The sequence below is a fragment of the Chelmon rostratus genome, chromosome 17 (assembly GCF_017976325.1).
Source record: "Chelmon rostratus isolate fCheRos1 chromosome 17, fCheRos1.pri, whole genome shotgun sequence".
NCBI lineage: Eukaryota > Metazoa > Chordata > Actinopteri > Chaetodontiformes > Chaetodontidae > Chelmon > Chelmon rostratus.
Window position 1 is genome coordinate 1,137,692 of NC_055674.1, and position 17,864 is coordinate 1,155,555.

The window sequence follows — 17,864 nt, forward strand, 5'->3', positions numbered from 1 at the left end:
AAAGTTCATTTTATTTATTGACAGTAACTCCAGTAGCAGTTAACATATTTATAATCTATAAATGAGGATAAAATGATAGAAAGAAACTGGCTCATATGGAAACAAAAGAAAACTGAAAGAAAAAACTGAGCCTCAGGGAGATGAGGAACATCGTCCATCCGTCCTCTTTCTGCCTATCGTCCTGAGTTGTGGTGGCAGCTGTTGGAGGATCCTGAGGCCAGGTGAGACCTCCAGCAGGTTCTGGGTCTACCCCGGCATCTCCTACCAGCTGGATGTGCCTGGAAAACCTCCAGAGGAAGGTTCCCAGGAGGAGGGTTAGGGTTAGGTTGCCCCTGCCCCTCCCCTGAGACCCTGTCCATGAGGATCACAAACAGCATCACTGACAGGAAGAAGAGGACTTCAGGACCACGGTGACATGTCGAAAGTGACTGCAAACCAAACTAATGGCGTCTTGATTTTAGTTTCCACCCCTGCAGAGAGACAGAGCTGTGTGGTTCAGTGCGTGGGAGACGGCGTGGATGGTAAAACTCGCCGTGTGGCGCTCTGTAACGTAGGCGGGACGGCACATTTACCAAAACAACCAGTCGCCCCCCCTGCGGTCTTTCCTCTAAAACACGGTTTGACACATTGTTCCAGTTTTACTTTAAATCTGCACTCAGAAGTTGCCCAAATGATCACAAGTCAGCCTGAACCACTTTCACCTGCACAGCCTCATGAAGCAGAATTAGGCCCCAATCTGCCGACTGCTGTGTTTCCCCCTGCAGGTGTCCCCCTGCCCCCCCCCCCCCCTCCCTCTTTAGGGGGTTTCTCTGCTCTGCTGTCTTTTGCTCTTCTGTCGACAGAAGGAGAAAAGAGGCCGAGCGAGGACAGGAGAGGAGTGAAGAGGAGAGGAGGACTCGGCTTCCTCTCCTCGGTGTGGTTTCCTGTTTGTAGGTGGGAGGATATCGAGACGGTTGCAGCAGCGTTCAGGCAGCGCTGCAGCTCTTCGACACCCGGCGACGCTCTGAGGTGTCACATCTACATCTGCTGATTGGTTCGAGGTGTTTGTGTGAAACTTTTTTGCTGAAGGCCTCTTTGCCGGTTTCCACCAGCAGCTGCAGAACAGTTTGATCGACCCACACGCATCGCTCGCATCACAGCGCCGTGGATTCTCTGCTGCCGGTTGGTTAGTGACTCACCTGGTTGGTGAGTCAACCTTTGCAGCAGTTTGTCACCTTGTATTCTCATGTTCGGGGTTTTGATCAGTTGGTTTTTTTAAGACCCTCCTGTGTGTCTTCAGAGACCAGTGCTTCATCTCTGTGGACACACCTGACCTGAGCTGATGGTCCTTCATCACCTTCCTCAGAGGAAACGCTGAGGAAGATCAGAGGATCTGTGGCGGGAGGTGAAACACCAGCCGGCGACTCGACTCAGAAGGTGATTGGGTGCAGCGATGACAGATAGAGAGAGTCAGTGACAAAGAGGGAGGGAGGAAGGAGGCTGTTGAAGGTGCAGATCAGGCCGTCAGACGAGAAAGACAAAAGACGGAGAAAGAAAGCCAACAAGTGTTCAGACATGGCAGATGTTTGGTTACAGTAGTCGCCTCATGTGGACCAGATACTGTGGGGGGACACCAGACCAGCCGCAGGCCCCAGAACTTCACCGATCCTCCGTCCTCCTCGTCACCACACAGCCGTCTCTCCATCCGCTGCTTGTCCTCAGGCGTAGGTGAGTTCTCCATCGTTTTACATCATCAGCTGTTGGTTTTATGACCTCTGTGTGATGCAGGAGCCTCAGTTTGTTCCCAGCATGCACATCAAGACGATGAGGCTGAACCCTGAAGTGGACCTGTGCAGGTTTCACTTTGAGGCCTAGTTCTGGGCCCAGCGGTCCGGTGAGCCGCCGTAGGCCACATGCTCTTCATCCTGGTCTTTCACTCCTTCACTTCGCTCTCTGAGGCAACAATCAGACGAGTTCATCACTGAACCGAGTGAAGCCAGCGTGTCCCGAGAGGCTGTGCGAACGAGCTTTTCTTCATTTAAACCGTGACGATGGGTCCATCAGCAGAGGGTTCGGTCCTCCAGGTACATCTCTACTGTCCTGTGGAGGTCTCTGCTCTCTTTCTGTCAGCTCCCGATCGAGTCTGAGGAGCCTCCGGGACGTTTCAGAACCGTCTCCGGGACGTTCGATGTTCAGGTTGACATCACTCTCTGTACAGTAGATATGAAGCCACTGCCAGAAGGCGCTTATCTTAGCTTAGCATTAACAGCTAGCCTGTAGGCCAGGTGATGAAACCGACCCAGCGGCGCCTCTAAAGCTCAGTAATGAACACGTATGTGGTTTGCCTGATGAGCTGAAATGTTAAAACGGTTTTATTGATGGAGCTTTCTTGTGTTTGAGTGACGGTGGGAGCAGCTACTTCCTGGAGTCACGTTCACACTAACAGAAAAGAAGCAGAAACTTCAGGAAGCTGATAAGACAAAGATAAAAACGTCCTCGTGGCTCAATCAGTCGAGTTCTGCTTCAAAGCCACCGACTCAAGTACTTCACAGTAGTTTTCAGTATTTGTACCTGAGTATTTCCAGCTGAGCAGTGTGTGATGATCTCATTAAATGATGCATATTATCGATGAAGTACAACAGTTGAGCAGTTTGTGGTTGAGCTGCAGCTTGTCTGTAGTTACCTGTAAATATGTCAGTATTCATTTCTTTTTCTTTTACTTTTGCTCCTTTTTTACTTCAGTAAAGGATCTGACTGCTTCTTTTCCAGCTGTTCATGTTTTTTCTCACTTTAAAGATAGTTTTGTTCGTTTTAAACTGCGTCCCAGCAGAAGACATGCTGAGGAAGACGCGTCCCTGCGGGTGAGAGCAGATTATCGTCGTCGCTGTGTGGCTTCCATCTCGGCGTGAAGCGTTGCAGCTCAGTTGTGTCATAAACTTCACACTGCGATCAAATCTGTGAACCTTTTCCTGTCCCGCTTCCTTCGCACGTCTTTGACCTTTCTGCTCTCATTTCTGTTGGCCGGCGGCCTTTAAATCAAACTTTTGGGTATTTCTGTGGAAAAAAGAAAAAAAAAACAAACTAAAAATGAGCTCAAAAACGGAGCCACAACTCCCAAGATGGCGTCCTGTCAGCGTGCGGCGCCGACTGTGATCTCTGTGAAAGGAGAAAGTTTGAGGTTTTTAGATGAGCAGAAATATTAAAGCTCGTCGTTGTGTTGTGAGGAGAAGCAGGTGTGTGTGTGTGTGTGTGTGTGTGTGTGTGTGTGTGTGTGTGTGTGTGTGTGTGCGCGTGCGTGCATGGAGACTTCAGGTTGAGAAAGAAAAGGGGTCTGTGGCCGTCGGGTGAAGCACATGTGACGTGGTTTTCCTTCCTGAGCGACGCACCTGAGCGATCAGGAGGCAGATCCTCATCGTGTTCCTGCTCTGAAGCTTCAGGAGCGTCAAAACCAGCAAGAGAAGAAGAAAACAGAACAGACCGGATTTCCAACATGGCGTCCTCGTGTTCGCCGTTTCAGTTACAGCGACAGACGGCGTGAACGTGATGTGGATCAGAGGAACCGGCGCTGAAATAAGTGCATTACATCACACATCAGAGGGCGCACTGTTAATCTGGCAGCTTTAGTTATTTTACACATTTACAAAAACACGTCATATTTCATCATCTGTCAAAGTTTCATCTGTAAGTCAGAAGCAGGTTTGAACAATTTAAAAAAGTTTGTTTTTAACAGGATCGACTCTTTGAGACGTCCTGACATCATTAAATCTCCCTGTCAATCAATCATGAAGCAGTCATGTGACACGCTCAGTACGCTACAGCTTTAATGTCCTTTAACACTCACTACAGCACCAAACGTGGCTTCATCCGCCACTGAAAATAGTCCCCTCAGATGCTGTTTCCTCCTGTTTGATTGAAACTCCACTGAAGCTGGACGAGAAGAGAAATCTAAAATAACATCACACTTATTGTTTAAAGTCTTGTGTGTGTGTGTGTGTGTGTGTGTGTGTGTGTGTGTGTGTGTGTGTGTTTATTTTGCCTTTGAGTATCTTGAATCCATTCATTTATCAATTGGTTGGTTGGTTAACATCAAACAGCTGCTGAGACATTTGGGTCGGGACAGACGCTCTAACCGTCTCACGCTGTCCTCCTCAGATGAAACATGGCCGTCAGCTGGCTCCTCTTGGTTATGGCGGGCGCCGTCTTCGTCTCCATGGTCCTCCTGGCTGTCGTGTGTCTGCACTGCAGGAACAAAGGCCCGCTGGGTGGGTTCGTGTCCCTTCGTGCTGCACCAGCATGCGGTTAACGGCTGCTGGTCTGCTTCGCTTTGACCCAACACGACATCCTGTGTCTCAACCCCAGTTTTCACACCTCTGATGGTCGATCTGACACATCTCAGTTACTGAAACTGAAGTAAATGTTATTTTTCTGTTTTCTCCACCAGTCTACATCAGACAGGCCAATCCTTCAGAGGAGTGAGTCTCTTCTTCTGCTCGTCCACATGGATTAAAGATAACATTTTCACATTCCTTCAGAATAAATCTTAGCATTTATGATGAAATCATGACTGAACGAGTTAAATAATGTCTGTTTTCGTTCTTTCCATCAGATCCACAGAGTTCAGAGTCATCCATCCATGTAAGTCTGAAACGCCTCAGACGGCTGAGAGAAGTTTCGACGTTTCAGAGGCTTGAATTCATGGCTGCTATGGGAAATGCTAACATGCAAAGCGGAAACACTGATTTTAATGATAAATAATACATTAACAATAAAAGTTTATTTCTTATGGGATAACTGGCCGTCAGAGGATTTGATATCAAAATGTGAGATAAAAAGAATTGATCTTAGATTGATCTAACATGACCTGAACAGTTTGAATTGGCAGCAAAACTTTTACTGTTATTTGTTAATTATTTGAGACTTTTTGTGATGAATTTCAGAATAATTCAGATTACAGTTATCAAAATACCAATAATTGATTAGTTTCATGTTTCAGGTTAATCAATAAACATTATTAGCGTACAGGTCACAGGTCGTATACTTCATGATGGTGACTTCGACTCTACGCTGATGATGTTGACCTGTACATTGTTTTTTTTTCCCAACTTTATTTTGCATTTTTCTATTAACAAACATACAACTTCCGAACATAAACACCCACCCCCCACCCCCCAAGGCTCGTAAACAAAATTAAATCAAATAAACAGAAAAAGTACAAAAACAAATACAGAAATAGTTAGACAGGAACCCCTCATTATATGTTCATATTCAGTGATTTGATGTTTTGAGCATATAATAAAGAGGCTTTAACTCTCCAACACAACTTGTATTAAGGTGTATCATTGAAAAGAAAAGCCTTCTACAAATTCTATAAAGGGACTCCAGGTCAAGGCAAAGTTTCTGTGGGCTTTACATATCTTGTATCTCATTTTCTCTAAAGGTAGAAAAGATAGCACATCCCTCAGCCACTGCAGGAATGACGGGGCTGAATTTGACTTCCAATTAAAAAGTATGAGTCTGCGTGCGAGCATGCCAAAGCATTTGCTTGCAGGTTTGAGACTTTGCAGCCTGGTGGTGGTACGCCAAAAATGGCTGTGTGATAGTCAGGTGTTATGGACTGGCCACAGATTTTGGAAAATACATCAAATATCTGTCTCCAATAGTCGTCGAGGGAGGTGCATGACCAAAACATATATCCAACTGTGGTGGGTACATGACTGCACCTCGGACAGCCTGGATCTGTAGTGGGAAAGAGTTTGGCCAACTTATCCCTTGAATAATGCAGATGGTGGAGTACTTTAAATTGAATTAAACCGTGGTGTATACACAATGACGAGGTATGAATACGTTTTAGACTATGCTGCCACATATCATCAGAGAGCTCAACCCCCAAATCCCTTTCCCATTCCGTTTTAGTTTTATCCCATGATACTGGTTTGAGGTCTCCAATCATATTATAAATGACAGATACACGCTTCCTCTCATAAGGATCTAATCCTAGAATTGTATCAAAATGCTCCTTGGGTGGCAGGAAAGGAAATGAGGGGAACTTTTCTCTGGGAAAGCTGCGTATCTGGAGAAATCTAAAATGATGCTGTACATTGTTTTTAATGACGATGGTGAGGATGATGATGGGGGTGACCTTCTCTGTTGAATTACAGCCCAGCCGACCATCGATCGGAACTCCATCCACCCTTCCTCCAACCAGCTGTCACCTTTGTGAGTACTGTTTGAAACGTTACTGTATTTCAGGTGAAATGAACACCGGAGCTTTGTGTGGTTTGCGGTTTTTAGACCCTCGTCCAGATCTCTGCTTCCACACAGCTTGATCTCTCAGATCTGAGTCTGAACTGGGACTACAGAGGACAGTCGGCTCATGTCAGGGTTTTGATCTGGACAGATAATTCGTGCCTCAGGTTCACCTGTTTACTCTCTTTCCTCACTCAGCTCACTTTCAGCAGATCCTGGAACCCAGCGGAGACACAGATCCTTCACCCCGACAGAAACTGGTGAGATCCGGCTTTTCTTTCGACTTTCATTTGATGATGTGTTGTCTTTTCAGGCGTGGTGTTCTTCTGGCTGTCATTCAGCTGTTTATTTCAGATGTAAAAAAGAAACCTGTTAACAATCTGACGCGTTCGTTCCTACAGATAGTAATCCAAGTTACGAGAATCCAGCTGACGGTAAGACCATGTTTGCTTTAACTGCATCAGAATATTCAAACAGTATTCAAAGTGGAATGAGGAAGCAGTGTCTTCTGTTCTTCTGTAATTCACAAACATGGAGGCATTTAGAAAGTGCAGCAGTCCTGGTTTAGTGTTAATGTTCATGTTAACCACAAGGACCTGAGACCTGATTGGCAGAACTTTGGACTTGATTGCCAGGACTTTAGACTGGACCTGGGACTGAATTGTAGTGTCAGTGTGGTCACTGCAGGAAGAGACAAACCAAACAGAAATAAAAATTTAGCCTACTTTAAGTTTATGTATGGGTACATCCCATTTCTCAAAATTGCATCCTCGTTTCCCTCACTTGCGTCTTTTCCTTGCGTCTTTGTCCCTCCCACCGGGGATGCATGAGAGGACGCAAGGAAACCACACAAGGAGAGAAGAAACAAGGAAATATGTTTTAGGGAAAATTGAGACGTCCTTTCCTCTGAAGCGTCACGTGAAGCGACGTCTGTTTCTGATGACGCGACACAGCTGGATCTGCTGCATTTACTGTTATATTCACTCCCCGCTGAAAGCAGAAATCAGCTGCTGCGGGACTTTTATCCATCAGTAGAAATAACAGCGGTAAACCAAACTCTGTCTCCAGCTACGTCTCTCTCAGGTCTGGCATATCCCGTCTCTTCTCCACATTTGACATGATTTCTCTGAATATCTGTAAAGAAATAAATTTTCCTGCCTGCCGGCCTGCGCACAGTGAGAGGTGGTTGCTAGGCAACGTACGTGTTTACTTTCAGAGCGGCTGCGCAGTGAGAGCGATGACAGACGAGAGTAGACTCATTTTAAATCAATAAAATATGTTTTAATCACTATTTTGTGTCACTTTATATTGAATGCTTTAGTAGTGAGCAGAGTTCTAAGCGGGATAATAGCAGGAGCTATCGTCCCTGCTCACTAAACATCATCTCCTACGTGATTGAAATATCGGACAACAACAACGGATCCTCATGTTCTTGTATTATCGCTCTTTGGAGAACGTAACTTTAAGTTAGGCTCATCTGAATTACAGCCATTCACTGCAGGATATTAACACTAGCGCACTTTCTCCACCTCGTTCAAACGTGACAGCTGTGGGGGCGGAGTCTTCATTCCGTTCAGTTGACAGACTTCCGGGTAGGATGCACTGATGTATCCTCGCTCATAGCTCCTCCAAGAGCCCTTCTCGCTCCTCGATCCTCGCTCCTCAGAGCCTCAATTTGCGCTTTGGGACGGCCAGCAAGATGGCGGACCAGAAGTACTTCCGGTTCGATGTGTGTTATGTCAGCGTGATGTCACGTGATGTCAGAGTGATGTCACATGATGTCAGCGTGATGTCACGTGATGTCAGCGTGATGTCAGAGTGATGTCAGCATGATGTCATGTGATGTCACGTGATGTCAGAGTGATGTCAGAATGATGTCACATGATGTCAGAGTGATGTCAGTGTGATGTCAGCGTGATGTCACATGATGTCAGTGATGTGACATGATGTCAGTGTGATGTCACACGATGTCAAACGTGACGTCACACGATGTCAGAGTGATGTCACTGTGATGTCACTGTGATGTCAGAGTGATGTCAGCGTGATGTCAGCGTGATGTCAGCGTGATGTCACGTGACGTCACTGTGATGTCAGAGTGATGTCAGCGTGATGTCACACGATGTCAAACGTGACGTCACACGATGTCAAACGTGACGTCACACGATGTCAGAGTGATGTCACTGTGATGTCAGAGTGATGTCACTGTGATGTCAGAGTGATGTCACTGTGATGTCACTGTGATGTCAGAGTGATGTCACGTGATGTCACGTGATGTCACTGTGATGTCACATGATGTCAGAGTGATGTCAGAGTGATGTCACATGATGTCAGTGTGATGTCACACGATGTCAAACGTGACGTCACACGATGTCAGAGTGATGTCAGCGTGATGTCACCGTGCTGTCATCGTGATGTCATCGTGATGTCACGTGACGTCACTGTGATGTCAGAGTGATGTCACACGATGTCACACGATGTCACCGTGATGTCACTGTGATGTCACGTGATGTCAGCGTGATGTCAGCGTGATGTCAGCGTGATGTCACAGTGATGTCAGTGTGTGGTCAGCGTGATGTCAGCGTGATGTCACTGTGATGTCAGAGTGATGTCACATGATGTCAGAGTGATGTCACTGTGACGTCAGCGAGATGTCAGAGTGATGTCAGCGTGATGTCAGAGTGATGTCAGCGTGATGTCACGTGATGTCACGTGATGTCACGTGATGTCAGAGTGATGTCACAGTGATGTCACGTGATGTCAGAGTGATGTCACAGTGATGTCACAGTGATGTCACAGTGATGTCATCGTGATGTCACTGTGATGTCACGTGATGTCAGAGTGATGTCAGCGTGATGTCAGAGTGATGTCACATGATGTCAGCGTGATGTCAGAGTGATGTCACGTGATGTCACGTGATGTCACGTGATGTCAGAGTGATGTCAGCGTGATGTCAGAGTGATGTCACTGTGATGTCATAGTGATGTCACATGATGTCAGAGTGATGTCAGCGTGATGTCAGCGTGATGTCAGCGTGATGTCACGTGATGTCACGTGATGTCACGTGATGTCAGCGTGATGTCAGCGTGATGTCAGCGTGATGTCACAGTGATGTCACAGTGATGTCAGCGTGATGTCACTGTGATGTCAGAGTGATGTCAGCGTGATGTCAGTGATGTCAGCGTGATGTCACAGTGATGTCACAGTGATGTCAGCGTGATGTCACTGTGATGTCACCGTGATGTCACCGTGATGTCAGCGTGATGTCAGCGTGATGTCACAGTGATGTCAGCGTGATGTTAGAGTGATGTCAGCGTGATGTCAGCGTGATGTCAGTGATGTCAGTGATGTCAGTGATGTCAGAGTGATGTCAGAGTGATGTCAGAGTGATGTCAGAGTGATGTCACATGATGTCAGAGTGATGTCACTGTGATGTCAGCGTGATGTCACATGATGTCAGAGTGATGTCAGCGTGATGTCAAATGTGATGTCACATGATGTCAGAGTGATGTCACTGTGATGTCAGCGTGATGTCACATGATGTCAGAGTGATGTCAGTGTGATGTCAGCGTGATGTCACATGATGTCACATGATGTCACATGATGTCAGTGTGATGTCACATGATGTCAGAGTGATGTCACATGATGTCAAACGTGATGTCACATGATGTCAGAGTGATGTCACATGATGTCAGTGTGATGATGGCGGATGAGTTGAGCTGACATGTTGTTTCCTGCAGGACCTGACTACGTGAACAGTGAGAGTGATGCAGAGGACCCAGGATACATGTAGGTTTCACATGTTTCTCTGCTGTTTTTCATCACGGCTGCCGCAGCCAATCAGAGTCTGGCCTGATCTGATCCTCCTCTTCTTTGATATCTGCAGAATCGTGCTCCCCGAAGGTGAAACTCCTCTGACCAATCAGAGCAGAGCCTCGACACCCAGTTCAGGTACAGTTTGAAACACAGAGTCAGGCTCAGAGGTGGAATGTAACTGAGTAGATCTACTCACTACTTTATTTAAGTTACTTGCACTTATTTTCATCCCACTTACTACTTCTGCTCCACCACATCTCAGAGGAAATATCTGACTTTTTACGCCACTACAGCTTTAGTTACTTTACAATCTAAGATTTTCACACACGAAATCAGTGACGAGTTTATAAAATCTGATGCTTTGTTATAAATGAAATTCCAGCAGTTCATACATCCGTGATTTCAGCTGTAAAATCATTTGATGTCGAGCTTCTCAGATGTTTGATTTGCTGCTTTTCCTCTGAATGATCTGAATGATCTGAATGTGTTTGTAATAATGTGGAGCTTTGGACTAAACAAACACTGTGAAGGCGTCACTTTGGCCTCATCGTCCCCACATTTCTCACTATTTTCACAATGTTTCCAAACCGATCGATCGATCGATTAATGGAGGAAATAATCAGCTGATTGATCCAGAATGAAAAGAATCATTAGTTCAAATGAAGCTCAACCAGCTCCAACAGTAAAATCCTGCTTTGACATGAACGACTGAGTCACAGTAATCTGATGAGATCAGAGAGAACAGGAGAACAGTCACAGGGAAGTTTTACTGCACTTAATACTTTTACTTGAATACTTGGAGTACATTTACATGCTTTCTATGAAGTAACATTTTAAATGCAGGACAGAGTATTTGTACATTGTGGTATTAGTACTTTTACTGCTGTAAAGGATCGGAGTACTTCCTCCATCACTGTTGAGGCTGTAGAGTTTCATCCAGCAGTTTTTGGGATCTTTTTATTTCATCAGCTGTTAAACTAATGGAGGTGATGCATCAATATTACTGAAAGTATTATTATCATTATCTGTGATTCATGTTCTCACTTCCACTGAAACGGGTGACTGACCTTCAGCCTCCACCCTCAGCCTCCACCTTCAGCCTCCACCCTCTGTGTGGAGAAACGTGTTGATTTGAGCATGAACATAAACATGTGTCCTGTCTGTCAGAGGTCACATGTGACCTGATCAGCTGTTTGTTTTCATCCACAGATGTTCTACATGATTATGAAAACGTCCCAGAGAAGAAAGGTGAGAAGTTTCTACTGTTGGAGAGTTAGGTTGATTCTGACAGGAGCTCTCAGAAACACATGAACAGAGAACATTAATGATCTGAGGACATTATTTAGGGCGCCTAATATAATATTTTAGCATCTTGGCATTCCAGACACAAAGTCGTGTGTTTGTCCATTCCTTTTTTAGTTAAACTCACCCAGGTAGCCTCACAGATCACCCCCTCAGTGCAAACACTGAATGGTTCAGTCCGACTGGCTGCTGGAGAAAGTCAAACTCATACTTCACAACTAGGGATGCACGATAACTGTTTTTTAAAACTGATACTGATAACTGATAACTTTCAGCTCCTAAAGGCCGATACCAATAACACACACATATACCTAACATCATGACATCAATACCACGAACAAAACCAAAAACAGTTTTGACTCTTTAAATGAAGAGATATTTATTTTTCCAATGAAAAACTATTGGCAAGCCTCTCAAACATGTTTGAGAGGTATTTGATATCGCACATCAATTTAAATAAGGTGCATTTCTTACTGACATAAAAAACAAAGGCCCCTTGAAATGATGCAAATACATGCATCAGGATTACACACTGAAAAAGTGCATTCCAGAAGTTTACAAACAAAAAAATATACAGAGAAAATGAATGCACTGACACAAGTAAGATTCAAACATTTCTATTTAAACAAACTGAAAAAGTGCGTTCCTCAATGACAACAAAAATAATGCACAGTGCATAATGTACTGACACAAGTTAGAAGACGGCACTCTTAAATACTCAATTCTGATTGGTCAATCGCGAAAATTCAGCGGCGTTCCTAACAGTCACAGACATTATTTTTAATTTGTTTGGAGAGGACCAAACACTTGGCTGGAGAATGATGTCCCCAGCAAAAAAGACGAGAAAAGTAAAGAACAACGCTGGACCGACAGGAGGAGCGATATTAAGACACAAAAGACTTGAGGACGCAGAGATTGACCAGATTGAAGCCGACAGACACGAAAAAAACACCAAGAGAAACACAGCATGGACCATCGGTCTGCTAAAAGACTGGAGACAAAACTGGAGACAGATTTTTTTAATGTCTGACGCTGAAAGCAGAAATCAGCTGATGCGGGACTTTAATCCATCAATCCGAAAAAATAGCGGTAAACCAAACTCTGTCTCCAGCTTCTCTCTCAGGTCTGGGATGTCCCGTCACTTCTCCACATTTGACATGATTTCTCTGAGTATCTGTAAAGAAATAAGTTTTCCTGCCTGCCGGCCTGCGCACAGTGAGAGGCGGTTGCTAGGCAACGTACGTGTTTACTTTCAAAGCCGCTGCGCACTGAGAGATGTGACAGACGAGAGTAGATTCATTCTAAATCAATAAATATGTTTTAATCAGTATTTTGTGTCACACTATTGAATGCTTTAGTAGTGAGCAGAGTTCTAAGAGGGATAACGTGTAGTGAGCAGTTTCCTACGGAGAAATTAACCCCACCGCTTCGCGTCGGGCTTCTGTGTCATCCTGAAGGAAGATACATGATCCCTTACTTAGACTGATCTATGTAAACTAACTGAAGAAGGGCAGTCCATAGTAAGTCAAGCATCATCACGTCCATGATTAAATCTTCAATAACCTCAGCCCGTGGGTCATCTTTGGCAAATTTCTTGGACTTTTCGAAAGCCTCGCCGACGTGTGTCAGTCCCGGTGGCTTCTTTGCGGCTGGCTTGCTAACGTTAGCGTCTTTAGCAGGCCGGGCGTCCTCATACGCTTTCCAAACTCCGTCAAAGCGGTGGTTATGTTTCAGGTGACTGACCAGGTTTTAAAGCTCGTGCCATTTCTCGCTCCTCGTGGAACTCGCTTGGAACATTTGTTACGAATAACCAGCGAACTGTCTCCTTCGGAAACTTTGAAGAAGTCTGAACTCTGTTTTCATAAGCACGCTGTGCCGCATGCTGCATTCAAGGTGTAACGTACATTCTCCCGCTCCCTCGTTTGGCAGTCGTTCTTTCGGCCTATTTAAGTTCATGTTTCTATTTTTTGTGTGTAACATGTGAAAAAATACTGCGAATATTAATTCAAGTCAGCAACTAGGAAAATTATGACCGAGTTAATGAGTTGTTTTCTGCCATGAGGAGGTATTCATGATTTTTCCCAGTGAGAGAGTTTTTTTTCTGATTATGCCAACGTCACATGAACGCAGCATTCACCGCAGGCCATTCGGGGCGCTGCCGTGCTGTCAAAAACACATATGTTATCGGGGCTGTTCGTCATGATATCGGACTTATCGGAATGACGTCATAATTTCCTGTTATCGGCCCGATAATTATCGTGCATCCCTAATCACAACTGAAGTTGGAACAAACAGAAAGAAAAGGGCTGAAGGGCTATTTTTAACTTTTATCTAGCTACATTATTATTGTTATTATCATAGCTTTTAAAGCTCTTTTATTGTATTTCATTGTCATTTTTATCTTTCTAATCTTTTTTTAATTTCACTACACTTGTTCTATCTCATCATCAGTCACCTGTGAAGCACTTTAAGATGCTTAACCTTTATAAAAGGTGCTAAACAATTGATGATTGATTGATTGATTGATTGAAAAGGAGAACAAAAGTGACAATTTCTTACCCAATTTTTCTCTAAGGAAGACAAGTGGTCATGAAAACCTCCATAGCCACGTCAGCATGTTGTTAATAATATCCTGACTTAATATTGAAGCCAGTTGCCATCAAGCTACAGTACAATAACATAACGTAGCATCACACCGGTGGTTTGACTTCACTGGTTCTCTTTAGATCAACAGTATCCATTTACATCATTCTTAATGTCGAATGCCAAAATGTAATCAATATTTTAATCAATAATCAGCTCTGCCCTGTCATGCAGATGCAGCTCCAGCCAACCCAGCATCAGTCTTCAATAGTCCAAACCTGCAGTCAGCTGAGGAAGAAGAAGAAGGTGAGCAGTCAGAGTGAGAGAAGGGTCAGGGATCAGGTCAGGGGTCAGGGGTTAGGGGTCAGGATCAGAGATTAGGGGTTAGGGGTCAGGATCAGAGATTAGGGGTTAGGGTCAGGGATTAGGGAACATGAACTTTACAGCAGGGCTAAAACTGAGACAGTATCACAAGATACTAAAAAATATTAATTTGAAACAATTAATATTAATTTGAAATATATGATATATTATTAAATATTAATTTGAAACAATAAAGGCAGAATTTCATTTAACGTTACAAGACAAAGTTTTTATAACAAGTTGGTGAATTTAACATTTCTGTTTAATGTGTAATTTTTAACAACAATAATATTAGTCATATGTTTCACGACATGAGCTACGTACCGTATTTAACCTGCGTCACGTACGTAGACGCCAGGTGACTGTTGGAAACTGACGTTCCTCTGCAGAAGCGGACCTAGCCTCTTGTCAGCCGCCAACTTGGATTTTGAAGCCAGAAGAAGGGTGGAGCACTAAGGGCTAATTGCCAACTAATGCTAGTGCTAGCCAGCTATGTTAGCTAGCAAGGTGCATCCGTAATTCAAACTCACGGTGATATTGGTTGGGATGCTAATTTTATCTTGTGAAAAAGGGTCTTAAAATAAAATGTACTAACCGTAAAAGATGACGAGCAGACTCCACAGAGTCTTTGCTACAACCGAACGTAAATTAGCTTAGCAAGTTGAATTTTAACGCCAAATCAAAGTTTAACTGACTGGACGTTCCCGGCAACCCAGTCAGCCAAAAACTCAGACCTCATATTAAAGTACTTCCTCAGATATTGCAGTCCAGCATACAGAGCTACAGTGTTAGTATGACTCAGTTGTATGTGTGGACCTGCTCCGTGTTCATGCTAACCTACATCAGTGATACATGGGCCAAACCTCTGGTCTTTATTACAGCAGTAAACTGGCAGTAACTTCCCCACGTTTTGTGTATTTTCCTCTAAAAATACTTTTTCTTTTATTCTTTTCATTTTAGTTCACTCCTCTTCCCTCATTGGTTCTAGTGAAGTCACATGTTTTCTCATCACCATGGTAACACTTTCTTCTTTTTGTCTCCTCAGAGGACAGAGAGTATCTGAACGTGGATCCGCTGCACTTCCAAAGTGAGTTCAGTTTTCAGGTGGTGTGACGCTCTTCTTCGGTGGTGTCACACAGGAAGTGCTGGTTCTGTGAGCTCACCTGTAGTCCCAGTTTGTTCCTCTCATGTACATGTCATATTTTCAGACATAATTATGTTGATGAGATATTCGTCACCTCTGTCTTCTGCTCAGACCTGGGTCATACCGCATTCAGCCTGCACGCTTCCCGTGTTTTCATCAGGAAATTAATTAGCAGAATAATCGATCATGCTGAATCAATAATCTTGGGTTGGGGTCAGCCCGTGTGAGGACAGTCATGTGACACAATACAGTTCAGCAGAGACTGACCTAAAGTATAAAGTGATTCCTCGCCATCACTCATCATCTGCCTCTAACGAGCAGACTGTCGTTAATTAACCTGAAGGAAGAACTCTTCACATTCTGATGTTTCTGATTTTTCCATCAGGATCTTCATCAGAGTTATCAGCTCAGAGCGACAGCGACAGCGACGACGACGAGGGGAACTACGTCAACGTGCACGATGGGACGCAGACTGACTGAAGGACCGCACCGAGTCTCCACCTTTACGTCGTGATGGTGTTTGTCCAAAAGTGCTGAGAGGAGGAAGTGAGGATGGAGAATGACGGTGGAGTTTGTCTGGTTTGTGATCTGTGGGGGTAAAACAAGATTCTGCCGCTGAGGTTTCAGTTTCATCAGGTTTCTTAAAGCAGGACGGTGGTCGGACAAATCCACCAGGGGCCAGAAACAGAAACCTACTGCACAGAGACAGAAATATGTCCTCAGTGTTTATCAGATTTAAAAAGCAAAGTGTGACCATGAGCCTGATTTCCACCCAGCAAATAAACATAACCGGAGATTCGCCCTGAACCTCCTGCCCCCCCAACAGATCCACAGTCCTTTGATGAACACACAGAAAGGCTTCAGCAGCAGAGGGACAAAAACAAAGAGCTTCATCTGAACGTCAGGAGTCACTTTAGTCCAGAACAAGAACTGGATTTTGCCCCCCTTCACCTCCAGATCGCTTCAATCTCTGAATCTCTGAGGGTTTTTATCTGTTGGACATTTAAAGACGTCACCTTGAACTCTGTGAGATTATGATGAGCAGTTTTAAATGTACAGCTCAGTGCAGGAGTGGAGGTCAGCTCTGAACCATCCTGAACCACACCGAACCACCCCAAATCACACCGAACCATCCCGAACTACACTGACCCACACCAAACCATCCTGAACCTTCCTGAACCTTCCTGAATCACACGCAGCTTTTAGAGGTCGAGGAGCGTTGATGTGCATCCTTTTGCAGCCTTGCCAGCAGCTCTGTGAGGCCGGTCTTACGCCCCCTGCACAGAGACGTACCATTCAACAGCTGTGCAGATGTTTCACTGTGGACCAAGAGACAAACATGGGCACACGTCCATCCTGAGAGCAAGAACAAAGTGAACGTATCCTTTAATGGGATGTTTTCTCTACATGACTGTCCCGCAGACAGATCGAACCTGGAACACAGGAACACTAAATTAAAAGAAAACAGTCGGTTGGTCCACAGTGAAAATCCCCAAAGACACAAAGACACGATCACTTCCGTCAGGATTCACCGATCGATTAGAGCTACTTCAGAATCGATCAGTTTGTTCTCCAGTTTTTACATTTCTGTCCTCTAAAACCATCTGTTTGTCTTCTTCCCAGGTTAACCCTGTCCTCCCAGCACCTGTCTCCTCAGCACCTGTCCTTCCTGTCCCCCAACACCTATCCCCCTCAGTACCTGTCCTCCCTGGCCCCCAGCACCTGTCCTTCCTGTCCCCCAACACCTGTCCTCCCTGTCCCCCCAACACCTATCCTCCTCAGCACCTGTCCTCCTCAGAATCTGTCCCCAACAGCTCCTGTCCTCTAGTCCTCCTTAGCACCTGTCCTCCCTGTCCCTCCCAGCACCCGTCCTCCCTGTCCCCCTCAGCACCTGTCTCCTCAGCACCTGTCCTTCCTGTCCCCCCAACACCTATCCTCCTCAGAACCTGTCTCCTGAGCACCTGTCCTCCTCAGCACCTGTCCTCCCTGTCGCCTCAGCACCTGTCCCCAACAGCTCCTGTCCTCTGGTCCTCCTCATTACCTGTCCCACATTGAGAGGGTTAGATGGTGTCAGCATGTTTTAGCTTTACTTTGATCTTACTGACAACTCCTGAGAATGTCTTAAAGTTTTTTACAGTGTATTTATGTGTTGTTACCATGGTTACTGTTGTATCTGGATCTGTAATCCACTTGTGTGAACTAGAATTTTTTTAAGTAACTATAATTCAATTAAACTTGAACAAAACTTTAAACTCTTCTAGAATTCATTCCTCATACGAGGAACAAAAATTGACTGATGAAAATGATGTGATGAAAACAGCCACGTTTCATCATCACCTTCGTCGTTCGGTAAGGAACGATAACCAATCAGCTTCCAGAATGTGTTTTCCATCAGTTCATTTTCATCAGTTCATTTTCGTTCCTTCCTGCAACT

General features: G+C 44.8%; 1 protein-coding gene across 4 annotated transcripts; it reads left to right on the forward strand.

Moving 5' to 3' along the window:
- The first annotated feature begins 920 nt into the window (after positions 1-920).
- LOC121621438 lies at positions 921-17,698 on the forward strand. 4 transcript variants are annotated; one of them, XM_041957911.1, is made up of 15 exons: positions 928-1,185; positions 1,280-1,416; positions 1,597-1,707; positions 4,132-4,241; positions 4,421-4,451; positions 4,586-4,614; positions 6,138-6,195; positions 6,424-6,485; positions 6,627-6,659; positions 9,963-10,011; positions 10,109-10,173; positions 11,248-11,286; positions 14,158-14,229; positions 15,332-15,373; positions 15,816-17,697. In XM_041957911.1, the coding sequence occupies exons 4-15, from the start codon at positions 4,139-4,141 to the stop codon at positions 15,908-15,910; spliced, it is 678 nt and encodes a 225-aa protein (XP_041813845.1). In that variant the 5' UTR covers positions 928-1,185; positions 1,280-1,416; positions 1,597-1,707; positions 4,132-4,138; the 3' UTR covers positions 15,911-17,697. The 4 variants fall into 4 exon arrangements, with proteins under 4 accessions (XP_041813846.1, XP_041813845.1, XP_041813843.1 ...); XM_041957909.1 differs by having other exon boundaries at positions 1,280-1,707; XM_041957910.1 differs by having other exon boundaries at positions 928-1,161; positions 1,280-1,707.
- The last annotated feature ends 166 nt before the right edge of the window (positions 17,699-17,864 follow it).

Excerpts from the sequence above, each read along its gene's own strand:
- LOC121621438 (XM_041957909.1), top strand. The coding sequence starts at position 4,139 with ATGGCCGTCAGCTGGCTCCTCTTGGTTATGGCGGGCGCCGTCTTCGTC. Across the intron at positions 6,660-9,962 it reads TTACGAGAATCCAGCTGACG|GACCTGACTACGTGAACAGT; the intron begins GTAAGACCATGT and ends TGTTTCCTGCAG. Across the intron at positions 10,012-10,108 it reads GCAGAGGACCCAGGATACAT|AATCGTGCTCCCCGAAGGTG; the intron begins GTAGGTTTCACA and ends TGATATCTGCAG.